This window comes from Balaenoptera ricei, chromosome 1 (assembly GCF_028023285.1).
Source record: "Balaenoptera ricei isolate mBalRic1 chromosome 1, mBalRic1.hap2, whole genome shotgun sequence".
NCBI classification, from domain to species: Eukaryota; Metazoa; Chordata; class Mammalia; order Artiodactyla; family Balaenopteridae; genus Balaenoptera; species Balaenoptera ricei.
Genome location: NC_082639.1, coordinates 4468345 through 4494433, shown reverse-complemented (window position 1 = coordinate 4494433; position 26089 = coordinate 4468345). Strand labels below are relative to the sequence as shown.

The 26089-nt window shown below is 56.7% G+C and overlaps 1 protein-coding gene across 1 annotated transcript in view; it reads left to right on the top strand.

Annotated features, from left to right (window-relative positions):
* Positions 1-26089, top strand: part of ACOT7 (acyl-CoA thioesterase 7) — a 92808-nt gene that overhangs the window by 26728 nt on the left and 39991 nt on the right. The window contains exons 4-6 of the mRNA XM_059894620.1: positions 3595-3686; positions 8940-9054; positions 16481-16567. Of these exons, the coding sequence (XP_059750603.1) occupies positions 3595-3686; positions 8940-9054; positions 16481-16567 (294 nt within the window). The remainder of the gene's footprint in view (positions 1-3594; positions 3687-8939; positions 9055-16480; positions 16568-26089) is intronic.

Here is a 26089-nt window from a genome sequence, read left to right as displayed (position 1 = left end):
CCGTCTCCCCAGCCCCCGCCTTGCCCTTCCCCGCACGGTGGAGCTGCTGCCCCTTGGAAGACGCTGCCCTGGCTTCTGCTCTGCTCCCCTGGGCCCCGCAAGCCAGGCCTAGGCTGGCGCTCCCTGGGCGAACCTTTGACTCTGCTTTGATCTGAGTATTCTCTTCCTCGGAGTGGTAGCCATGGAAACCCCTTCTCACCCTCCCACTGGGCACTGCAGGGGGGTGTGGCTTCGCTTCACAGTCGCTGCTTTTTATAACGAAGATGCTGATGAGGCAGGCAGGCCCCTTGGGCCCCCGCACTGCCCGCTGCCTCGTCCCAGGCCACCCGCTGTCTCACCCAGAGGAGAGTCCGTGCTCGTTCTAGAGGGAGGAGCTGCCTGGGTCCTTGTGCCTCCTCCCGATGCCCTCTCCTCGGCCGTGGCTGCCTGCAGAGCTCTGTGCTCAGAGATCTTTAAGGGGCTCCAGGCTTCTCCCCGACACGGGCCAGGAGCTCAGTTATTCACCTGGAGCGTTGTGGTGACCGCAGCAGGCCCAGCCACTGCACAGTGAACGATTTAGCCGAGCCACGGCCTGGGGCGGGGGCGTGGGGAGCGGTCAGTGGGCTTGTGCCCCATGTCCTGCGTCTGTGGCCTGAGCCCGGTATTTGGCAGGCAGCTCTGGCATCGAAGGGACCTTGGATGCTGGTCTCGGGCTGTGGCACAGAAAGGGGTCCTCTGGCCCTGACTTCCCACATTGGGGCTGGCAGCCCACTGGGAGGAGGCCCAGTGCGGGCGGGCCCCTCCCCACCATCCCCCCTCCACGTGACCCAGCCCTGCTCTCCTGGGCTGTGCTGGGGGTTGAGCCTCCCTGCTCCTGACACAAGAGGGGAAATGGCCGTGCTCTCCCGTTGGCTCATGACAGCCGCGGACTCAGTCATTGATGAGTGAATGAATGAAGGAGTGGATGAGTCAGGAAGATTTGGGCCTCTGTGCTGAGGGGAAGCGGGCAGGGGGCCTTGTCTACAAGGACGTGCTCCAGCCCACTTTCTGCGGGATCCCCCCTCTGGGGGCAGGAGCGGGCAGGAGGCAGGCAGTGCTTGCCCAGAGCTGTGGTGGCGAGATGACAGCCCCCGCCCCGCAGTCAGGATGCTCTCCACCCGCCAGTGTCCCCAGCCACCCTGACCCTGAAGGATGGACACACAGAGCCTGAGCTGCCCCAAGAAGGAGAGAAGTGACTGTGAGGGGCACAGCCTCCCGGGACAGCGGGCCGGGCGTTGTGCATGTGAGAGGGACCGAGCTCAGAGGAGGAGGGGACCGGCCAGCACTGCCCAGCCTTTCGAGACGGGGGAGGCCCGAGGCCCCGGGAAGACCCCAGGGCAGGATCACAGGATGGGGACAGCGAGACCTGGAGCCCTGGGGCTGTGCCTTCTCTACACGTCTCAGTCACCTTGCCCGCCTTGCCCTGGAGCCCCTGCTGAAGGGCCAGTCGCCCCCTCCCTTACTCTCACATCCGGGTGCCCCTCTCTGGGTCTCAGCACCATGTCTGTGCATCTCTCAAACTCTCTCCGTCTTTCCATGTTTGGATCTGTGTGAGTCTCTTTTACTCTGGGACCCCGTGTCTTGAGGCCTTCCTGTCTTGATGCATCTCTGCCCGTGTGTCCACGAGGATGAGAGCCCTACGAGGGCAGACCATGTGGCCGCCTGGTCCAGGGCAGTCCCAGCGCCCGGGGCAGGGCCGCCCAGCAGGTGCTCTGTGAACACGGGCCGGGTGGGCGGGTGGACTCGGACAGGTGGGGAGACCGGGCTGGGCGGACAAACAGGCAACCAGGCTGAACCCTGAAGCTGTTCGTGCGCCGTCTCCGTGTTTCGAGACCCCAGGGGGCAGGGCCCCCGTTCTGTGCGTCCCCCTCGCTCGGGGCCTTGCCGCCTGTCGTGAGGCAGCCGGGCGAGCATGCGCCCAGGCAGACAACCAGCAAACCTTTGCTCATTCATCTCCGGCAACTGTCAAAATATTAAGCTAACTGGGACGTGATTGCTGCGAATCACTCCAGAAAATAGCTGGGAGCTCTCAAGATTTCAGAATAGATGTTTTTAGCGCTGCACTTGTCTTTTGATGGTTTTATTAAATGATAAAGTACAATTAGCGTGTTTTGCCTCATTTGCTCCACGGTGTTCATTTGGGTCTGGAGGAGGGCCACTTGGGGTTTCCATGGAAACCAGCTTGTCAGGCTGGCTCTAGCTGAGTCGAACAGGAAATCTTTATTCCCCAAAGCAGGCTGTCAGATTCACTCTCAGTCAAAGCGCAGTGACGATATTTCTCCGTGTTATTTGCCTGTGGTCCTGGTGGTGCCGTGGAGCCCGGGCGGAGCGGCGGACATCCTGGCGTGAGGAGCAGGCCTGGGCGCCAGGGGCCTCACCCTCTTTCTACTTGACCCGCCAGGGCTTGGCTTGGTCCTTGGGGCTACGTTTAAGGGGAGGAAACTGAAGCCCCAGGTTCGCCTTGGGAAGGCAGGTCAGAAGGAACTGGTAGGAAGTGAGTTACTGCGGGGGACTTTACGGCAAGCCCCCCACCACCCCGGGCTGCTCCTTGCTTCTCCACTTCCTTTCTCCATCCTGCAGTTCTCCTGTTCTCCGCTACATTGGGAATCGTCCATGACGAAGAGGCAACTTTTAAAAAGCATCCTTGCAAACACTTCTCTGAAATTACTGGGACCTGGGAGGTCCGGGTCTGTACTCAGAATGGCGTCGAGTTGCTGTGTGAGCCTAGGCAATCCCCTTGACCTCTCTGGGCTTCAAGCTCCTCCTGTACAAGTGAAGGGTGTGGACCAAGTGATCTCCAGGCTCTTTTGGCCCACGGTTTTCAGCCCAGACAGGCCTCCCGCCCTGACGGCACCACTCTGCCCTGAGGCTGGGCTCAGTGCCCCAGAGAAGGTTCTGTTTCCTGTCCTTCAGCCCAGAGCAGAAGCCAGCAGCCCACCGCCCTCTCTCAGCCCCCACATGGAAGCTTCTGCATTGGAGCGCTGAGTTACCAGCAGCAGAAGTGTCTGGTGTGGTGCCTCCCACCTGGAAGGAGGTGGCCCTGGGGAAGGGAGGGGCCGCGGGGGGCGGGAGCTGTGATGAGCCGACCCCAGGCTGTGCTCTGGGCTGTGGCCCCGCTGCCCGGGTGGGCTCTGCCTGCACCACCTCTCCGCCTCATCAGGCCCATGAGCTGCTTCCTGTCCCGCCGGAGCTCCTCTTGGTGGCCAGTCTGCCCCTCCGCACAGCCCTTCCCTCCCTCTCGCTCTGGAGGCTCCCGGGAGGGCTTCCTGGAGGCGGTGCCCTCCAGATGCGGGCCTTCCGAGTTAGAAAGGGCTAGAAAGCCGACAGGCCCAGGCCCCCCAGGCTTAGACCGCGTGACCTGCAGTCTTTCCAGCGGCCTCAGCGTGGGGCAGCATGCTGGCGTTGGGGGTCCCCAGGCTGGGGGCCACGCCTCTCCCCGGTCTGTGCCCACACGTGCACCTCGCGGCTGAAGAAGGCCTTGGGGGTGGGGGCCAGAGGTGGCATCGGCCCTGCCTGCCTTGTGCCCGGCGCCCTGCTGGCTCCCAGCCATCACTCACGTGTTTGTCTTCTCTGAAGGTACCAAAAAGCTGACCAATAAGGCCACCCTGTGGTACGTGCCCCTGTCGCTGAAGAACGTGGACAAGGTCCTGGAGGTGCCTCCGGTGGTGGTAAGGAGGCCCCTCCCACTTCTCCCGGGTGGGCGGCAGGGGCCCGGGTCCTAGGAGAGCAGCACCGGGCGGGGCTGGGCCGCAGTAGGAGGCGCCATGGGAAGGGGCGTCCCTCCTGGGATCCTTCATGCTGGGAATGCCAGTGGGGGCTGGCCTGGGCCCCGAAGACACCCCTCCCGGAGGAGCCTGGCCGGAGGGAAGGCGGGTGACGGGGCTGTGCCGGGCGTCCAGTCCTGGGGGCACAGGCTGGGACGTCTCTGCTTCAGCCCCGCTCTCTCCCCCTGCCGCGTCCGCTTCCTGCCTTGGTTTCTCTCATTTTGGTTTTGCTGTGGACAGAGGCATCTCTGGGTGAAGAGACTTGGCCACGTTCACTCCCGGGGGCCCTGCTGCAGGCAGGCTCGGGGGGCAGGCGTTTGGAGGGGGCACATTGGGCTGATAGAGGGATTTAGCGCCTTCCCTAACGGCACCCCACTCCTCCTCGTGTGGCTCCCCCGGCCCTGGATGTCCCAAGGACACGCCTGAGCGGCTCTCCCCGGAGGCCTGGTGCTCTGCTCTAACCCCTGTGAGGGAGGGCCGTTCTCAGAGGGCCGGGGCCTGGCTTAGCAGTGTCTGCCCTCAGGGAGCATTTTTCTGTGGTCGAGATGTCTGTAGAAGAAACTTTTAAGAATAATAAAACTGGGCACCAGACAGGAACTGGATAGAGCATTAAAAGGTCCCCAGCTTTTTAGGCACCAGGGACCGTTTTCGTGGTAGACAGTTTTTCCGTGGAAGGGGGGATGGATGGATGGCTCAGGTGGTAACGTGAGCGACGGGGAGTGGCTGATGAAGCTTCACTCGCTCACCCGCCGCTCACCTCCTGCTGCGCGGCCTGGCTCCTAACAAGGGGGTGGGGACCCCTGGTATAGAGCACACGGAGGAACGGTCCCTGTCCCCTCCCCCCCACTGCAAGCCCTCCCCACCCCGTCTCCCCCCTGTGCACCTTCCTGTGGGCCTGGGTCACTTGGGGCGATGGGGGGCTTGCTCCTTGAGCTGCTGCAGATGTCAGCCTGGGGGCCTTCCCTGCCCTCTCCCTGTGCCAGCTCACGTCTGACCTGGGACCCTGCCTGGGCCTCTGTGGACGCAGTCAAGGCTCCGGTGGGGCGTCTCCTGGGGGGCGACCAGCTGCTGGGCTCCAGCTGCCATTTAGTCTAGACTTTAAAAAAGAATCTTGGTAGCAGGAGCTCTCTCCATGCGGAACAGGAAGTGTGCTTAGACCTTGGTCTGCACTGGGTTGGTGGTCCAGGGTTTGGTACCCTGAGGGCAGGGCGGTAGTGCCAGGGGCACCAGGCCAGCATCGGTGCCACCTGTCCCTCCACATGTGAGGAGAGAGGGGCGCTCAGGGCCAGGGTGTGAGCCAGATGGTTCCCACGCTTCCCACCTGTTTGAGCTTCCTGGGGGCTGCTGTGACACAGTCTGGGGAGCTTAAACAACCGAGTTCATTCTCTCCCAGTTCTGAGGCCAGAAGTACAAAATCAAGGCATGGGCAGGGCTGGGCTCCCACTGGAGGCTCTGGGGGGGATCCTTCCTGCCTCTTCCAGCTCCTGGGGGCTGCAGGCATTCCTTGGCTTGTGGCTGCATCACTCCAACCTCTGCTTCTGTTGTCATCTGGCTGTCTTCCTGTGTGTGTCTGTGTCTGTGTGTGTGTGTGTGTGTGTGTGTCTGTGTGTGTGCGTGTGCACGTGTCTTAACTAATTACACCTGCACAGACGCTAGTTCTCAGAAAGGTCACATGCACAGGTCCACGTGGACAGGAATTTTGACAGGACGCTGTTCAACCCAGAACACTGGCCTTCCGTCCAGCCCACCTCTCTCTGTCTTTCTTTCTCTCTCTCTCTCCAGCTCTCTCTCCGTCTCTGTCTCTCTGTGTTCCCCCCCACCCCCACCCCCCATTCTTCCTGGAGCTGCTCTCCTCTCTGCTGCTGGCAAGATGGAAATTGCATCATTTTCAAGCAGCACTAACTGAGGGGTTTTCAAACCCAAGAAGCAGGCGTGAGTCTGAGGCGCAGTGACGGTTCCCTTTAGAGATTACAAGCGTGCTAACCCCCGCTTTCATCTTTCCCACTAAGCACTTGGTGTTAAATTATCCACATCACACGTAAATACTCAGGCACATTATTTAACTGATTTAATTTTCAGACGCTACACAGTTTAGAAATCTCTAGCAGGCCATATCTCTGGTTTCAGCACCACATGGTGGTTCTTAAGGGGTTGCTTCTGAAGGAAGATTCCTGGGCCAAACACATTAGCTTTTGTTTCCTTCTGGCTCCTCAGGGGCCCGTGTGCTGAGAGCTGGTGGGTTTTTAGCCGGTGGTGGGGAGTGAGGACGGTGGGGGGGTCAGGCAGCGTCAGTCTCCACTGTCCCTGCAGGGACAGGACAGCTCTCTGCATCACCCCCCTCATCCCCTGCCCTCCCTCCCACCTCCTGGCGGAGACCCCGGTAGTTCCCATTCCCTTTGTTTAGCCGAGTTTGATAAGACATAAATATCCACTCTGCCCGTGTTAGAGGGGAGTGTTGGAAGCGTCCCACTGGGTGCAGAGAGAGCTCCAGATGGGAGAAGCCACACGGCTCCCAGCTGCAGCCATTGCTAATGTTTATTTGCGCTTTCTTCCCCCCATACATGCTAGGCCCACGTATAAGCCTTCAGTTGATTTGAACTGTTTTTGTTTCATCATTTCATTTGAAATGTTTCATCCTGCTCTTTTCATTGGCATGGCCCAGCCGAGTCCTCACGCGACGGTCCTGGAAAGCTCAGGTCTGGCTCTCATGGGCATTTACACTCAGGTGCTGGTAGCTTGACCATCAGACTTCCTTATGTCCTGCCAGCATCCTTCTGCTGACCCTTCACAGGTAGCGGTCATTTATTAAGAACACATATGTCTCTCTGTCTACGTGTGTATCTTACACGTCTCACACATGCACATATATTACACACAGGTTGATCATACGTATATCTCACGTACACATACATAGATATCTCACACACAGAACACGCATCACACACACACACACATACACACCCGCTGTCACACATACATGTGTGTGTGTGGACCGACCACATGTGTGCGTCTCCTCGGGGGAAGCCCACCTCCCACCCTGCAGTGTCACTCAGTGAGGACTCTGTCACTTTGCTCCACCTCCTCCCCCAGGGAACAGCGACCTCAGTGGCCCAGTGATGGAAAAAGAGACCCCTGCGGTGGCTGGGGACAGCTGTGGCCCCCGAGAGGCTGGGGGCCATTGGAGAGTGGACGCTGGTTTTTATCAGTGTCTAAACATGAGCTTGAGTTAAAAGGCTCGCACTGACTGTCACCTTGGACGTTTGAGCTGAGCTGCCTCCTGCTTCAAAACAGCTGAGTCTGATGAGTCCTCGGGGGTGCGAGTTGGGTGCCAGCCCATCATCAGGACGTTCTCGTGATGTTGTCCCCAGATGTAAAGCCAGCAGGAGGCGTTTGTTTGTGAACAGGCCGCGTTTTCTTGGTCCTCGTCGCCCGTGTCAGGACCGGGGCCCCCATCGGTCCCCGTGTCACTGCAGAGGTCTGAGGCGTGTGCTGGATGTGAGGATTTATTAGACTGGGGAGCTTGGCTCATTTTTAAAAAAATCTCTTAAAGAGGCATTTCTTGAGGACACGTAAGACATCCGTGAGTTTTACTAGAAAGGCACAGCACAAACTCTACTCTTAGAGGCATTGCTCTGCGTGCTGGGACGTGGGGGAACCATCTGTTTATGGAGGAAGAGGCTAATTGTCCACGGCGACTTGAATCGTCACCATGCTTTGTTTCTTTTGAACAAACCACTCAGCTCCTTTCACAGCCTCCTTTAGAGACGGGGGTCGCAAGCCCAAGATAATGGTAATTAAGCCACGGAATGTGTTCAGACCTGGGCGGTTTTGGAGCAGAGCCACGAGCAGGAAAAGCAAGATGTTTAAAAGCGGCTTTTGGAAGAAGGTCTGAAATTGCAAGGGGCAGAGAGGAGCACGCGGGGCCCTGAGCCTGGCGGCTACTCCGCAGGCTCAGCGGGAGATGCAGGTAGAGGGGATGGAAGGGCAGCAGTCGGAGCCCAGCAGAAGGAGAGCGGCCAGGCAGGGGTCAGCAGGGAGGGTGAGGCCGGTCAGGGGGCCTGTGGACCCCGGGCCTGTCTGATGGATCCCAGGGTAGGGGGTGTTCCCTACACTGGACCCCAGGACGGTGGGCACCAGAGGGCCCAACATTCTCCATCGTGCCAAGCTTGACTGTCACCCTTATTTTTAACCTCTTGGGTCAGAACCCCCGTGATGCATCAGGAAAGCTTCAGGGGGGCTGTTTTAGCTTTGGCGGGCGTCGGCTGCCCAGGAGTCAGCAGAGTGAGGCTGCCCAGTGTCAGGGGCACACGGGGACCTGTTCCCTCCTCTCCCTGTTTGTGGGAGAGGGGGTGCAGCCTTCCTGGGGCTCCCTGACTCTGTAGTTCTATGTCCAGGAAAGAATCCCAGGAAGGAATGGGGTAGGTATAACATGGTAAGTGGCTGAGATTGTCGGTATGATTTTTTTTTAATATACATTTATTTATGTATTTATTTGTGGCTGCGTTGGGTCTTTGTTGCTGCGCGCGGGCTTTCTCTAGTTGCGGCGAGCGGGGGCTACTCTTTGTTGCAGTGCGCAGGCTTCTCATTGCGGTGGTTTCTCTTGTTGCGGAGCACGGGCTCTAGACGCGTGGGCTTCAGTAGTTGCAGCGTGCAGGCTCAGTAGTTGTGGCGCACGGGCTTAGTTGCTCTGCGGCATGTGGGATCTTCCCGGACCAGGGTTCGAACCTGTGTCTCCTGCATTGGCAGGCGGATTCTTAACCACTGAGCCACCAGGGAAGTCCCTGATACTGTTTTAATGGTGAAAAATTGGGAGCAAACTAAAGGCCCAGATATGATGGATCCATCACATAAATATGGTAGGAGGATACAGTGAGAGGAGGAAATACCATGACTTTGAACTTCACATACAGCATGGCAGAACCTTTTATTTATACACGGGCGTGAAAATAATTCTAGGGAGGACGTAACGCAAACATTTGACCCAGGCACTCTTGCAGGGGGAAGAATTCATGATATTTTCCCCTTCTCTGTGTTTTCGTTATTTATGTTAAACATATGCTATCAGAGAAAGAATAGATAGTTCCAGTCACAGAAAGGCAGCGCACACAGGAGCCGAGCCTGCGGGCCGGACCTGACCCTCTCCCGTGCCCCCCGCAGTACTCCCGGCAGGAGCAGGAGGAGGAGGGCCGCAAGCGCTACGAGGCCCAGAAGCTGGAGCGCATGGAGACCACGTGGCGGAACGGGGACATCGTCCAGCCCGTCCTGAACCCAGGTAGGGGCTGGGGAGTGGGCTGGGGCCGAGGCAGCGCGGCCACTTCACCAGCGTCCTCTTCCTGGGCCGGTGCGCCCCCTGGCGCTGTCTCCCGGGACAGGCCCTGGGGTCCCGGGGGCGCTGTCCCCTTGGCCCTGCACCTTGCAAGCCCCTTCCCGGTCGCACAGCCGACCACGGGGATGGGGGGACAACCACGCAGGCCTCGGTGCGTCTGCTCCCGTAGAGCGCTGACCTGGAGGCCCCCGTGGGGAGAGGCCCCGCTGCCCAGGCAGAGGGACGCACGCCCGGCCACGGAGAATTTGTCCCCCAAGTTCGCCCGAGAGTGTGTTCTGGACGGGGTTTCCAGCTCATGAAAGAGACAAAATGGCAGCAGCCTTTCCCACATGGTTGTTCCCCGCCCGCCGCCCAGACGCGGCCTCACGTTAGACGGACTCTGAGCGCCCGGCTGGCCGCGGGGGCCCGAGGGCTCTGCCGGGCCCGGCTCCTCGCGGGGCTGCTCCCTTCCAGCCTTCATCCTTGTGCCTGTAAGTCCGGGCTGCCGGCTTTAACAAGACGCGCCTCCACAGTCCAAACAGGTGAGGCAGGGCTCCCGAGTCCCTGACAGAACACCGCTCAGGGCGGGGCCTGGGGGCCTCGGGGCCGGTGACGCACATCACGCTCCTGTGCGCATGCGCACGCCGTGAGCACGGCTCACCGTGTGGAGAGCGGGCTGCGTGCCCGCAGCCTCTCCGCGTGGGCCGGGCTCCTGTGATGCGTGTCCATGTCCCATGCTGGGCTCCAGAGCGACTCCTCAGGGGCCCTGCACGCGGCTGCTGGGGTTCCTGACCTGGTCCTGGCCTGCCGTCTGAGGACCGGCCCCGGGCATCCCTTTCCCCTCTTGGTGCTGCTCCGCGTGCCCCGGGCGCTGCCCCCTCACCGCTACTGAGGAGCGCGGTGAGCTCTAGCGCAGGGGCTGGAGGAACTCCGCCTGCCCGCCCGCCTGCCTTCCTGGCTGCGGCCCACCTTTGGCATCAGGGTGGGCGTAGGGGGGCTGGGACTGGTGAACACCTCGCAGGCGCGCAGACTCGGACAGGGCTTTCTGGGTTTCGAATTCTGTCGTTTATCGGGTGTGCACTTGACTCCTCTGGCGGCGTCTGTGCCGTTTGGGTAGGGGTCTGCACTTTGCGGTCTCCTTCCTGAGTTCCACCCTCACCTGCCCACAGTGAAGGCCAGGGCACTGTAGGTTGGTGTCTTTACTGTTCTGCTCTTTTATTTATTTTAGTTATTTATTTTTGGCTGCATTGGGTCTTCGCTGAAGCACGTGGGCTTTCTCTAGTTGCGGCCAGCGGGGGCTACTCTTTGTCGTCGTGCGCGGGCTTCTCATCGCGGTGGCTTCTCTTGTTGTGGAGCACGGGCTCTAGGCGTGCAGGCTTCAGTAGTTGTGGCACATGGGCTCAGTAGTTGTGGCTCGTGGGCTCTAGAGCACAGGCTCAGTAGTTGTGGTGCACGGGCTTAGTTGCTCCGCGGCATGTGGGATCTTCCTGGACCAGGGCTCGAACCCGTGTCCCCTGCATTGGCAGGCGGATTCTTAACCACTGCACCACCAGGGAAGTCCACTGTTCTGCATTTTCAACAAACACCAAAAAAAAAAAAAAAAAAAAAAAAAAAAAAAAGAAAGGAAGAAAAGAAAAACCTATAAGTATAAATAGAATGTTGCTGTTTTGATGAAACCTGATAAAGTTGTATCTTTTAACAATAAAATGTAAATAGATGGTAATCCACAGGCCTTCGGGCTCTTGTGATGACTCAAGTGTATCCAGGCCCTGGGGCACATGCCACCATCAGGCAGCGACCTCAGGCCCAGCCTCTGCTTTCAGGAGGCAGGTCAGGCAAAGGCACGGAGGACTGCAGAGGGACTCAGGGGAGCTGAGAGCTCTCGGGAAAGGCACAGACTCGGTGCCGGGGGTGTTCCTGGGAGAGAGGCTGGAGCGGGCCCAAAGGCAGCGCTCCCCACCCTGGAAGACAGGTCCACGCCCGGTCCCTGGGCCCTGTGACTGTGACCTTATTCACAGAAGGGGCCTTTGCAGGTGGAATCAAGTTAAGGACCTCAAGATGAGGTCATCCTGTGTTACCCACAAACATGGGGTGGGCCCCAAATCCAACGAGCAGTGTCCTTGTAAGAGACAGAAGGGTAGAGACAGTGTCAGCCCAAAAGCAGCAAAGAGGGGAGCTCGGAAGAGGCGCTGGCTGGCATCTGGGGGCTGGACCCACCCATCCTTGGGCGGTTACTGGCCAGTGCTGGTTGGAGGCCGGGGCCGAAGGCTCAGTCTCGGGCTTTGAGAGCCATGAGGTTCATCCTGGTTTACTCCTTTGACTGACTGTCTGGGGAACTAAGATTACTCAGGGTTTTCAGTCAGTTTAAGTTCCTTCACTCATGAGATAATTTTCTGTTTGCCGTCCTCTGATTGTAAATCTGATCCATAATATTTTTCAGGATCTGTTATTCTCTAATGATATTAATGGAAAGTGGCATTCTAAATCTCAAGATTTCGTGATAGATTTTTACAAGCTTTTATTTTTTCCTTTTCTGGCCCTAATAAAAACGCATCTTTCTCAGCAATAGGGACTGGCTTTTAACCACTTCTTAAGGAAGTCACATATCCACTCTCTGGTCTTTTTGAATACTGCAGTGTGCGCTTGTCACTGGGGTCTTCTAACACTCTCCCCTTTCCTGGGAGAACCCCCGCCCCGCCCTGATGAGGCAGGCTTGGCCCGAGAGTTGCCACCCCTCCCCCCCCCCCCCCCCCCCCCCGACCTGCAAGGCCCTCTGGACCTGCGGCTCTCTGTTACTTTTGAAACGAGAATCACATTTCAGCCTCTGTGGCTGTTGCCTAGCAATCCCCACGAGGGGCCGACCTCCTCTTTCAGGTGTCTTTTCAGAGAGTCTGGGAGTTCTTTCTTATTGTTTTCTCCATCTGATGAGACAGAATACAATTACCTTGAATTCTTCAACCCATGGCCATTAGTTGTCCAGCTTTAACTGTGTAGGGACTATTTGGCCACGTGACCCACCATTCTTTCTGGGAGCTGTTGGGTTTATGACAAAATCAGCCCTGGGACTTCCCTGGTGGTCCAGTGGTAAAGAATCCGCCTTCCAATGCAGGGGACGCAGGTTTGATCCCTGATCAGGGAACTAAGATCCGACATGCCATGGGGCAACTAAGCCCACGCGCCGCAACTACTGAGCTCGCGCGCCTCAGCTAGGGCCCGTGTCCCATAAACTACAGAGCCCACGCGCTCTTGGACCCGCGTGCCGTCAACTAGAGAAGAGAAAACCTGCACGCCACAACTAGAGAGAAGCCCGCGCACCACAACAAAGAGCCCGCGCGTCACAACGAAAGATCCCGCGTGCCTCAACGAAGACCCTGCGTGCTGCAGCTAAGACCGGAGGCAGCCAAAAGTAAATAAAATAAATAAATAAATCTTAAAAAATCAGCCCTGCCTCTTCCCCGGCCTTTGTGTTTGAAGCAGTGTTCACCTCTAAGTCCAGTCCCCACTACCGGGACAGCCGGGGTCTTGGTGAGTCACACCCGCCCCTCATTCCTGCTCAGGCCCTGGACCCTGCCTCCCTGAGGTCAGCCAGTGCCCGGCCACCCTCGCAGGCTGATCAGCCCTGAGCCGCCCCTAAGAGTGCTTGGTTCCCGTTAGGGGCTTGCCCTGGGTGGGAGAGCCTTCTCCCCAGGGTCTGGCCAGGCCCTGTCACCCCGCTCTCTGCAGCACTTGACCTGGGTCAGGGGAGAGGGGGGAGGCAGGAGGGAGCAGGAGGAGGAATACAGGGTCTGGAGCCGGACCTCTGGGCTTGGATCCCAGCTCTGCTCCGTGGGGACTTAGCCCTTCTGTGCCTCAGGTTCCTCGGCTGCAAGCACGGAAGAGGGAGTTCTGTGCTCGTCTCTGGCTGCCCTGGGGACCTAACTCAGGTTCTGGACCTCATTTGGAAATCGCAGGCTCAAAGATTAGGCACTGCATTAGTCAAGGTCATTGTAGCTGCTTACACTCTAAAATCCTAGCTCCTAACTCAGTAGAGGTTTATTTACTGTAAACTCCTAATCGGGGGATCTCCTCCAGGAGGTGGGGACTCGGGATTCAGGCCCTTTGGTCTTGTAGCCCCGCACCTTTGATCAGGTGGCTCTCGGGGCACCTCGGGAGGGGAGAGAGCAGGGAGGCTCACCTCTCGGCGTTTTGATGCCTTGGGCCTGGATGCAGCACTTCCACTCACTCTGCTGTGTCAGGAGAGCAGCCGTGCAGCGGAGGCTGGGACACGCGGTCTAACCGTGCACGGGGGAGGGCGAGGAGAGGGGCTGCCCGGTCCTGCCTTCTGGTCACACGTGGTACACCTCACCCTCAAGGACAGCGACCCGGAATCCTGTCCAGCCCCACCATCTATTTGTTAAGGCAGCACTGGCAGCGATCACGGATAACCCCCAGATGTCTGTGCCTTGACCTTGAACTTCGAAGATCCTCTTCACGGTTGCCTTTAGTTCCCCTAAGGAACAGGACGTGAGGAACGGGGGAAAGGCCACTGAGGACAGGAAGTGCCTGATCCAGGGGCTGTGAACCCACAGACACGGTCCCACCCTGCGGAGCCCCATGAGTTACGGGCCACGGCCCAGGGAAGGAGGACTTGGGTGTTGGGTGTGTGGGTGTATTTTTTTTTTTCCCATCAGAATTTTGGTGTTTTCCCTCGTTAAAAGCTCATCAGTGCCAGTTCCAAGAACACTAAATCATTAGACACAGCTTAATTGATATTTTAAACATGACTGCAGAACAGTGGGGACATCTCTTTGACTAGGTTGTTATAGTCATTTCAAGTGGCTTGTCACTTGAATAAGTAGATAGTTGACATGACAAAGATTTTTGTATGCTGTTTCCATTGTTTGAAATTTTAAAAAATTCTTTTGTCATTGTGCACACGCAAACCTCTTAGCTGGTCAGAGCAGTTCCTGAGAGCAGGCCAAACTTGAGGCTTTTCATTTCCATTCATGCTGTAAAATAGCTACTTTGATGTCTTTTATGAGTGGGACCCAAAGCAAAGAAAGCATAGTAGGGCACCCCGTGGCTCTCGGGGCCTTTTTGTTCTTTGAAGAGAGAGGCCCAAGGGAGACAGTCCTTGGAGATCAGGGGTGTCGTGGGCTGGCAGAGCTGGCCTAGAGTGTTTCTCTGATGGCTGTGGTGGCAGAGGGACTTCGCTGGCATCTTCTGTGGCCCTTGGGCTGTGCCCCTCCACCCAGCCTCCCCAGGCCGGGTCCAGCCGTCTGAAGCCCCGAGGCCACAGTAGGCGTGGCCCTGGGTGCACCCTGACCTGCCAGGGCTGTTACCCGCACTTCCTGAGCACAAGGAGGGTTTCGGGTGCGTCTTCTCCACGTGGAGTGAAATTAGGAACCGGGCAGGGCAGAGTTCTGGACGCCTTCTCAGGGCCTCCCTTCTCATCCCATGCAGCGTGTCCGGCGACATTACCCGAGGCCCAGCGTGGTCTCGGATGATCCAGGCCATTCTGGATGCCCCGGGGCCTGGGAGGCAGCTGCGAGAGGAAGCATCTCCTCCCTCCGGTCGTCTGCACTGACCGAAGCCCCTGGGGATGCCAGGGGACCCTGGAGCTCCCCTCCCAGAGCCTTTGGAGTCGTCCGTGTCATCTGTTGGCTGGTTTTAGATAGCATCCTTGCGCACCTGCTCCCGCGGGGCCCACATGCAGGTGGGTGGGCTGGATGGCGGAGTCCTCAGACTGTGGCCTCTCGGGAGGGAGTTCTCCACTCGGCTGCTGACCACCAGCTCCTGATGCCGCGACAGGCTGCTGCTTCCGACGTCCCCGGCTTGAGGGTTCACCCGAGGCAGGAGCTGGGACCTCCCGTGGCGGCTGGCGCCCGCCTCTGCCAGTCACACTGAGCCAGGGAAGCAGGCGGAAAGGGAGCAGGCCTGTCGCCAGAACCCCCGGAGGTGGGAACTGACTGTGGATAATACTGAGAGACCCCTCCCCCCATCCCACCCCGCACCCCAGGCTGGAGCCACTTCGTTGCCTCTGACACAGCCGAGGGCCCTCCCGGCTGGGAGCATCCCAAGATGCTTGAGTCCTTCCCGCAGGGACCTCTCAGAGCAGATGGCACTTCACACACGAGCTCGCAACTTGAGTCTAAGTCTCTCTAAGCCGTGAGGCTTGAGAACAAATAGAAAATATCTTGAGTTTGGAAGTCAATCCTTAAGGCCCCAGCTCACCGGAACTCCAGTTTTTCCTGCTTCGTGACCCCTTCAGGCAACCACACAGTCTGAGATCCCACGTGGGGGAGCATCAGGAAAAGTCTCGGAGGCAACTGTCGATGCTTAAGAGACCCAGGCCCCGACCTCTGGGTGGGCGTCCCTCCTGGGTCCTGAGCAGCGTTACTTCCTGCACAGACTTTTCTGTCTACCGCCAAACACAGGAAGGACCTTTCTTCACCTGCAGGGTGTCCCAGCCGTTCGGGGGCCCCGCAGGCTGGCTTCCTCGGCAGCTTGGTCTTGCTGGGGCAGGAAGGGCCACACCAGCTGTCCAGGCAGGGAACAAATGGGCGTCATCCCTCCCGGAAGGCTTTGGGAAGGTGGAAGCAGGCACAGCAGTGGGGTCTGCTCAGAAGACCCTACGCTGGTGTTACCCACCCCGTTGGAAGAGTCTGTGTCGAGGGATAGTATCGATTTCTGGAGACGGGGCTTTATCTCATCTTTCTTTTGAAGTGCAGCCTCTTACAGATATTTCAGCAGCAGCAGTGCCGCGTGGGTGAGGGATGCCCCCAGAGACTTGGTGCTCTGGGAAGATGAATGGGGGACACTGGAGGAAAGGCCAGCACACCTTTCGGTGCTGTGTCTCCGGGGCCGGGTCGGGACTGAGGGCTGGCAGGAGTCCCAGGGTGAGGTCTAGGGATGCACGTCTGTGGCGTCTCTATCCAGTTCCGAGTCTCCACCTACCATTGTGTCTAATGAAGTCGAAATTTAAACTTTTGAGAAGTGGCATAATAAATTACTAAAATATTGTCAGTGCCTGTTTACAAACTTGAGAATGAAGGTCAGATGGGTGACTGTCTCCTAACCGAGGGTCGTACCAGCCCTGGGGGCTTATAGGCAGGAGGTGTTCCCTGGCTGCTCGGGAGTCAGGGCAGGGCCTCGCTGGGGACACTGGTGTCCCCAGGGAGTAGTGTCATGACCCACTAGCAGAGTGGCTAATTAATTCTCGAAGGCCTTCCCCCCTCACGGACTGGAGCGTTTTGAGACCACGGTTTTCCTTAGAGAAATCCCACCTAAGGTGATGGCAATGGGAAGGCTTCGGGGACCACGCGAACATCAGGGCACTGTCGCCACTGCTGGGCCCTTTGGCCGTGGGAATCCATCGGTCCCGCGGCCTAATCTCTCTCCTTTGTGATTCCAGAACCGAACACGGTCAGCTACAGCCAGTCCAGCTTGATCCACCTGGTGGGGCCTTCCGACTGCACCCTGCACGGCTTTGTGCACGGAGGTAAGGACCAGTGATTCTCGCTGTCCCCTTCCTGCTCCTGGTTCCTTGTTAATCCCCCCAGGAGGCCATGCTGCCATCTGACCCAGTTTAGGCTCTTGTGTTTAATGAAGTGTAAATTTAAACTTTTAAGAGATTGCATAATGAATTGCTGAAGTACTGTCGGCGCCTGTTTTCAAAATTGGGAATGAAAGTCAGATGGGTGACTGTCCTAAGGGAGGGTCACACGCAGCCCTGGGAGCTCATGGCCACGAGATGTTTAGTGGCTGCCCGTGGGTCAGGGCAGGGCCTTTTGGAGGACAGTGAAGTCACCAGGGAGTGACAGTGTGACCCGCTAAGAAAGAGGGCGTAATTCAGCACGTTTTTGCCTCTGGCGTTTGCATGTGTTTCTTCCTTTAATCAGATTCCACCTCAGACAATACAGGCCTTGAAGTTCCCAGCTTGGGAACCACAGCTGGAACACAAGAGGACTTAGCTGCAGGCTCACATAGGGACACTTTTTACTTTAACAGTGTGTAGTTATTTTTTTGGGTGATTTAGGGAAGATATAAGTAGCACATCAAATCCATAATTTAATGGAGATTATCATCTCAGATGAGATCAAAGTAAACCTTAAAAAACAAGTCGGTTTAAAGAAAAACATAAGGGGAAATGTTGCTAAGTGGTGTAGCCGTTAGCAGAAGTTGTGTCGGTGGTATGTGGGTGGTGGAGTCTGGGCACCGCTCCTCCGGGGGTACCAAGCAATTCATCGTCCCCCAGGCATGACTGGCACTTGCACATGCCGTTCATCTGCACTCTTCATTTCCAGTGGCCTGGAATGCCAAGTTCTCCTTTCTTCTCCACTCTTGAAAACTCCTATTCATCCTTCAAAACCCAGTTCCAGTGGTACCACTCTGTGCAGGATTACATTGATACTTCTACCAGGGGATGCCTCAGGAGCAGGGTTCAGTCTTATTCTTTGTGTTGGCTCCAGGGTTTCACACAGAGCCAGAGAGGTGCTTTGCAGAAGCTTGTTCCGTGAACAAGAGGCACAGGTCAGGCTTCGGTTGAAAAGCTTGGGATGAGGGGCCCTGGACCTGTCAGAATCAGAGAATGGGCCCTGATTTGAGATATATTTTTCAAGTTTGTTTCTTTTTTTAACTAATCCTCTTCTGTGTATTTCTTTTTTCAATTTCATGATTATTTTCCTCTTTCAACTAAACGCTGCTCGCGAAGCCCTTAGATATGATTAACTTAGTCCTACCTAAGGGAAGCTCTACTTTACAACAAAGGGTGCTTTCCAGCCCTGTGAATGTTGTGACAATCAGGGTATCTTTCTTCTCTGAGAGCAGCCGTGGCCTTACCAGCCTTCTTGTTCTTCGCCAGCCCTTGCCAGCCAAAGGCCGGGCTTCTGTAACTGCTAAGAACTGTCTTTGAGCCTCATAGAGCTCTGCTCTACCTGAAATTTGTGAAACTATGCTAGAGGAGTTTTTGCTTATTTCATCCAGATGTTGGAAGTTCACTAAATGTGGCATTTCCATCATCACTGTCTCCTTGGCAGAAAGTTTATACTCTTCAGTCCCATCTTTCCTCACATGCTGAGAGACGTCCGTGAAATGCAGGAAGCGAGGGAATTGTTGGAATCCCCTGGAAACCTACAGCACATCGTGCTTATTTACGGAGCCTGTGCGGCTGCATTTAAAACAAACGCGTTTTTTTAATGTGTGTTAAAGAAGTGTTTACAATGGCTTTACAATATTTAGTGCCTATTTTAGTAGCGATTTTGTGCTCATGATTTAAAAACCATGCCTAATAATTTTACGAAACCTAATCACTTCTTATAGTGCCTCGTAACTCACCAGGCGCGAAGGAACAAAATAAATACCGTACTGAAAACACTGAGCACTGTGATTTTATCGTATTTTCCTATAGAGAGAATACTGTCGGCAAGAATGGTGTCTAAGCCATTTGAATGAACGTCTCCTGTAAGCTGTAATTCAGTAGATGCCAATCGCAGGAGGAAACGGTGCACTGAGATGGATGCTAATTTGGCTTTTATTCAGTAATTCTGCACTGCGTATGGGTCTTTGGAAACCTCCTCCCGTCCTGTTTTCTGTGATTTTCACGCATTGGATAGTCTTCATCTTGAGGACTGGCTCCTACCCTGCCACTTAAAAAAACACACACCACACAGATCTTGGCAACGCCGAACTGGTGAGAGATGTAGTGGGAAGGGTTGGAAATCACAGAGGGAATCCAGGACTCCTGTCAGACGCTGGGTCTTCCCTCCTTTCCTGGCTGCAGGGACAGAGCCTCCGATAATTCATCGAGGGGATAGAAAGGGTGCAGGGGGTGAGCAGAGGACGCTCGTTTTGCCGTGTGGGAAGGCGGGCTGGCTGCTTCTCCGTGGTTCTGAATTTCAGGGCCTCTGCGCAGAAGCGCTGGCCGGGCTTTTGGCTTCTGCCCTCAGAGTCCTGCATGAATCCATGTGCAGTCCTCTCTTTCTCCTCTTGGTAGTTCTGGGATCTCAGCCCAGAAAAGGCCGTTCCCCCTCCGCTCTCCCCTCCCCCATGGCCGGCTGAAAGGGGTGACCCAGCAGCTATCTGCGGGGGTGTTTATGTTCTTGCCACAGTCAAGACCTTTTTATAAACTCACCCGGACACCCATCCTTGATAAAAACACCCGGAGTAGGAATTGATTTTACTTCCCGGACATGATAAAAGCCCTAAAGTGAACATCTTACTCAGAGGGGAGCTCGGAGGATCTTCCCCTGAGGTTAGGAGTAAGGCAAGGGACCCCAGTTAACGTTGTTTTGGGGATTTTAGCCACTGCAGTAAAACAGGAGGAAAAAAATAAAGGCACAGGAAGTGGCAGAAAAGAAGTAAAGCTATCTGGCTTTGCAGATGGTGCAGTAACATACCTGGAGAACCCAAGAGATTCAGTGATAAAAATAACTCAGATAATTAAAAATTCAGTAAGGTAGCAGCACATAAAATGAATAATCATAAAAAAGGCTTGCCTGAAATAGAAAAACTGCTTTTCATTGTTTTTGCTTGCAGGTCTGTTTGTTTTCTAAGGTGTGTTTTGTGTCGGTGAATTTTAACTCGGATCATGAAACATGACTTTTTCATAATTTGATGAAAAGGGGGCGTGGTTTTGTGTGTGCGCCTTTGATCCATCTTCTTGAAGATGGCGTTCCCTTCTCCGTGTTGGTTCCTGAGATGTCCTGCGCTCTGATTTCTCTCCTGGGGGGGCTCTCCTCGCCTGGCCCTCCGTCGGCTGTTTCCACGCGGGTTTCCCAGCCCGAGGAGGAGTGTTGATGCCACAGCTGGCCGGATGTGAAAGGAAGCGTGCTCCCCAAAGCCGGGACTGCTGTGCTCTGCCAAGACCCATCTGGCCGCGAGGGCCGGATCGGAGAGGGGAGACCCCGGAGACGGGGGCACCACAGCTCTGCCCGCGGCGTGTGTGGCTCTCAGCCGGGGGCCCCTGCCGCCTCGCGGCTCACGGCTCCCTGCGCTCACCCTGTGACTTTCTTTCCCTCAACGTGCCTCTTGCTCTCCTGCCTCGGTGTCTTTGTTCACCCTGTTCTTCCCGCCTGGCGCCGTCCGCCTGCCCATCCCAAATCCCGCGCCCTCCTGGTGCTCCCTGAGCCCCTCCCTCCCAGGCAGCTGCACGCCCTTCGCCAGCCGCCACGCCACGGCCTCTCTTGTCCTGCCCCCCCGTGCTGGTTGTGGTTTTCTCAGGCGCTCGTCTCCTGGAGGTCCCCATCTCCCTTGCCGGTCTCGCATGGTGCTCTGCAGAGAAGGAGCTTGGTGAATGGCCACTGAGTGAATGAAAGAAATCTTTTGGAAAGACGGTTTGAGTTGACGCTGCCCGGTGGCCACGTCCTGAGCCATGGGCAGCTTTTCTCTGTTAGAATCACGGGCCGTAAATCCAACTGGGCACGTGGCTCCCATGTCCTCAGACTGAGCTGCCGGGTTGGGCCCACTCGTAGGACAGGCTCTGCCCCGTGCTTCACGGCGCCCTGTGGTGCCCACGCTCCTGCAGGGGACGCGTGTCCGTCTGCCTGACACCCCCCTCCCCACCCCCAGCACCGGCGCTCTCTGCTCGGCGCCCTGGGGTGTCTGCACTCCCGTCCCCCGAGTCCAGTCCCTCTCAAGGTCCTCCCTGGAGCCGGCTCCAACTCGTGCCTCCCGTCAAGCTCATTTCTGAACTGCCGTTGCCAAAGCCGGCGGGCGGGTCTGGCCCTCACAGTACACCTGGCTCCCCTCCACCCTGCCACCTCCTTCCCAAGGCCCAGGATCGCCCCCCCCTGCTTTCCTCCGCCCGCTGCCACCCCTTCAGTCCCTGTGCCGTTCCGCCTTCCTTCCTGTCCTGCCCGGCGTCGGGTACCCGGGGCCCCATCCTCACCCCTGCACTCCCTCCCCCTGGGACTCCTCTGTCTCATGCCAGCCTAGGCCAGTGGCTCCTGACTCCAGCTGCTTCTTCGGGACGGGCCTCTCCGACCTGATGTCAGGCACGGAGCCCCTCTGCTCCCCCTGTGGTGGCGGCCAGGCCGCCCTTCCGGTTGTCGAGCCAGAATCCCTGCGGTCCTCCGGGACTCGGTCTCTCTTCAAGGGTCTCTGTCTCATCTGTCGGCCAGTCCTTCGGGCTCTACGTTCAAAACGTCAGAACCTGAGTTCTCGCCACCTCCACCGTCACCTCACCTCCGGGACATGCGCGTTACTGTGGAAATGGCCTCACACCTGGTCCGAGTTCCGTGACCAGGAGCAGCCCAGCAGCCTCACGGGTCCACTCAGAGCCGAAGGCAGGTCAAGCCGGCCCTGCTCAGCCCCCTCGGTGGCTCCCGTCTGACTCCAGGTAGAAGCCCGGCCTTCCGTTCGTGCCGCTTCTGCGCTCGCAAGGCCTCCGGGACCCGTCTCCCCACACGCCTCCCGCTCCACCGTGTCAGCGCCCGGGCTCTGCTCCTCGGCTTCCCGGGACACGGCGGGGGTGGCAGGGGCACTTCCACCTGCGGGCTTTGCACCTGCCCTTCCCTCTGCCTGGGTTGTGGTCCCCAAACAGCCGCGCAGATACCTCTCTCCGTCTTCACGTCTCTGGAGAAAAGGAGAGGGCTTTCCTGACCACCCCGTGTAAAACGGCCCCCACCCCGGTCTGCTCGCTCCCCGGGCCTGGACGGATCCCTTCCCTGAGGTGTAGATGGGCCACGTGCTGAGTGAAGGGGCCAGAGAGAGTGAAGATGAGAGAGAGAAGACTGTCCCTGAGTGGGCAGAGGGGCCCCAGAACTGACAGGGGCAACAGCAGGTCAGCCCCCCCAGCCCCCCAGAGGACGCGTGATGACGGCCCCTGACTTGGTGAGCATCCGGCAGCCCCTCCCGTGCGCCAGCCCCGTGTGGGGCTCGGGGACGCAGTCACTGCCCCGCCTGAGACGTCCAGAGACAGAACTGCTCCTGCAATACGTCCTGCACACGAGCGTCCAGCCGCCGAGGGGACACGCACGGCTGCCCCAGGATCCCGAGGCCGGGGGACCTCGCGGGACCTGAGGGAAGAGGGGGAGGCAGAAACGGCAGCCCCGGGGTGGCAGGGGGCACGCGGGCCGAGAGGAGCCCCGGCCAAGCGAAGGAGGTCTGGGAGGCGAGGCGAGGCGTGCGACCCTTGCACAGACGCTCGTGTCTGCTCGGGTTTCGTGGGGTGGTTATGAAAAAGCGGTCCTCTACACCTGGAAGAGGAACCGATTTCACGGAAAAATGCAGAAGGAGGCACAGATGCTCCTCTCCAGCTCTGTGACCTCGTTTCGTCGGAGCCCCTGCTGCGTGCTGGAGTGGGTGTCAAACCTGTGGCCGGGGAGGAAGCAAGGAGGCCAGGAAGGCGTGTTTCCTCCTTCTGAGGAGCTTCTGGTCTCATGGGGTCAAGAGGTGAGGGCGTGAAGGCCGGTCTGGGCCCCCGTTTCTTCATCGTAAGGCTGAGTTTTGTCAGGCTATGGCCCCCGTTCCTTCCAGTTCTCACTTTGCAAGAATCCTTGTTTCTGAAAACACCATTCTCTGCCGCCCAGGCTCCAGTGAGCAGCGTCCTGTGCATGTGGACGGAAGGGCGGGAGCCGGGGTCTGGTTACAGCCCTGGAACCCCAGGCGCTGTGAGCTGCCCGTGAGCTTCCTGCCTCCCCGCTCAAAGGACCTGCTGACACCCATCCCGGAACTGGTTTCCTCCTGCCCGCACTGGTCCCCTGAGCGGCTGGGGACCTGTGTAGCTCCCGGTCCCTCTTCTTCCTGAACTGCAAAGCATCTCGCTTGAGAAACCCAGTCAGCTCTACAGCCTGCACACGTCCTTCCCTACGAATGCACCGGTGCTTGGGGTTTTGGTGCCCCGTTAATCAGCTTTTGCTTCCCCTTTGGTTGCGATCATTAGGGGCACACAAGGCAGATGTCCCCTAACGGTGTCTTTCCTGTTCAACGTCAGGAGCATGAATCCTTCCGTGTTAGCCTTCACCCGTGCCTGCAGCCTGGACTCCTGGGAGGAAGCTGACACCCTCCAGAGTGGTTATGGGCCGTCAAAGGCGTGACCTTGCCTCGTGTGGACTCCGGCGAGGCCACCACGTCCCACTGGGAGGGGCTCGTGCGTAACCACTGCCACCTTTCCCTCTTCTCCATGGCATTTGGGGCAGGAACACGCGTGCCCTACTTCCCCTGTTGTCTGTTCAAAACAGGGAAGGCATTGATTCTCAAACAGCAGTAAGCAAACTTAATTGTGACCTTCTCCAGTTCCCTGACACAGAAGTAAGACGTGGCCTCGTGGCCGGGCAGCCCTTCCCCCCGGCTCCCTGGGCCTGCGCTGCCCCGGGGCGGGGGGAGCCACATCCAGCTGTGCCTGAGGCCTCCGCCAGATCCCACCCTTGACATTTGTCATTAGAAACCAGTCGTCTTCACCCTTGACATTTGTCATTAGAAACCAATCGTCTTCACTCACTGTGCATTAATTTCCAAAAACAACCTTTATTAGCTACCTTAATTAATATTCCTCTGCCCTTGGTCCCGGTTCCCAGAGACCTGCAAGTACATTTGGAACCTGAAGGGGGAGAAACCAGACAGTCTCAGGAGGCTGTTGCCTAACCGGCTCTTAGAATAACTCCCCCTGTGCTTTCCAAACGGTGGGCTAGTTAAAATAAGATGAACTTACTAGCGTTTTCTTAATATAGGAGGCCGGCACCCACACTCCTTCAGCTGGGATTAAATATAGAAATGGGGGCATCACGAATTGCCCCCCACAGCGCAGCCGGTGGCGCCGGGCTCTGAGCTGCCGACGGCTGCTTTGGGTTTGCAGCAGGCGTGACCCAGTCAGCCAGGCAGGCCGGGAAAAGAAAATTCAGCCTCTATTTTCAGGCCAGTCAACATGTTGTCAGTACTTTAAAATCAAAAACAAAAGCAAACCTGTAAGCAGTTAGGTGTTAGATTCCAAAATATCTCTTGTACCCGATGTTTATCTGGCATGTTAGTGGCCAAGCAAGTCTTACTTTTTTTCCTTCCCATAATTCCTGAAATGAACGCAGTATCCAAGGGCGGCAAATCCTACAGTTTTGTTGTCATCTTTTAAATGGCGAATCTCGGGTAATAAGAGCAGCTCACGAGAGACTAATTTGCCAAAGTCCTTTTCCCATCGTCAGCGGCACCTATCGTATCTAAATGGGAAGGAATTGATGAGGTTTTTCAGTGGGAACCTGGAAAGAGGCATTTTTGAGAAAACTCGGATACTTGATATTTTTAATTAAAGCGTAAAAAAGTGAAGGGGAGAAGGTGACTTCCAGTGTCAAAGAGGGCTGGTGGCTCCCTCTGGCAGGACAGGGGGCCCGGCTGGGCAAAGTTAGAGGAAGGGCAGTTACAAACCAGGCAGCTGGGTTTCTGGTTGTTTTTGTTTTTAAACAAAATTTACTTTTCTCAGTGGACACATTGATTGTAATGTCTCGTGTCTACAATCATAGATAAGGGTATTTTGGTATAACAGTCTTTCTTTACAAATGTCATAATGGGATGAGATTATGCGGATTTTATTGTCTGTTTTCTGCAAGGGCCATTTTCCCTTAGCAACAGAGAACAAGAATGTCTCAGCCCAGACCCATGCAGCGATGGGTCCAGGGTTGTTCCTCACCGGGAAGAGGAAAGAGGGCTCGTAATCAACATTTTATTATACAGGCAGACCTTGTTTTATTGAGCTTCACTTTATTGTGCTTCACAGATTTTTTTTTTTTTTTTTTAACAAATTGAAGGCTTGTGGCAGCTCTGCATTGAGCAACTCTGTCCAGCACCCAATTTCCAACAGGATTTGCTCCCTTCATGTCTCTGTGTCACATTTTGGTAATTCTTGGAATATTTCAAATTTTTTCATTATTCTTCTATTTGTTATGGTGATCTGTGATCAGTGACTTTGGTTGCAACAGTTGCTGTTGCAAAAGATTACAACTCACTGAAAGCCCAGATGATGGTTAGCATTGTTTAGCAGTAAATTCTTTTTATTTAAGGTATGTACATTGCTTTTTTAGACATAATGCTATTGCACACTTAATAGACTACAGTGTAGTATAAACCTAACTTTTATATGCACTGGGAAACCAAAAAATTCGTTTGACCAACTCTATTTCTAAATTCCCTGTATTGCAGGGGTCTGGAACCGAGCTCGCAATGTCTCCGAGGTGCCTGTAGTCTCGGTTTTACGAGATCAGTTCCCTTCCCTCTAAGTAGCCGCCAGAGTCCACTTTGCACACAGGACCCCAGAGGGCCCGGTTATGCTTCACGCTTCTCCATCGCGTTTGTGAGAACAGACTCGGGGCCGCCGGGAGCCGCGGGCACAGGTTCCTGCTTCCAGCGCTGACCCCGTGCTACCCGCACGCAAAGCGGGGGGCCGGGAGCCCCGCCTGTAGAAGGCCAAACACTTGAGTTCTGCACAAGTCTAAGTTTTTCCCCCAGAAAGCTTTTCCGTGTAGTGAGCCCTAAAATCTACCTTGCTGTCACTTCCCACTGACCCCACCGTGGTCCCCGGGAGGTGGAGATAACGGAGGTGGGCGGAGATGGCCCAGGTGAGGCCCGCCTGCAGCTCCTCTCCTTGTGGAGCAGACCTGCTGTCCCTCAGTGCTGGGATTCCTCCTCAGCCTTGTCACCCGCTGCCCGTATATCACTGTCCCAGTACCTGGGATCGACCCCGATTCGGGGTATCATCTGATAGTAGACTCGCGTGGTGGGGTCATGTCTGCCCCCTGACCTGGGCGCTGGGAGGCCAGGGCCTCGGTCCAGGAGCCGTCACTGTAACCACTTGTTTCCTGTGGGTCTCAGCCAATCGCAGTTCTCTCCCTGGTCTCCCAGCTCAGATTTGTGTGCCGGCTCTTGGGGTCGGCAGGGGGCTGTCTCTTCAAGTGTGAGATGAATGGTGATTTTGTCATCGAACACGTCCCCTAGCAGCTCACCTGGCTTTTCCTGGCCTCACCTGGACTAACTGTGATTGTTACCCAGGTTTGGGCCCTGTGACTCGCTATTGGAGCTGCTTCCTGGGGTCGATTCGGCG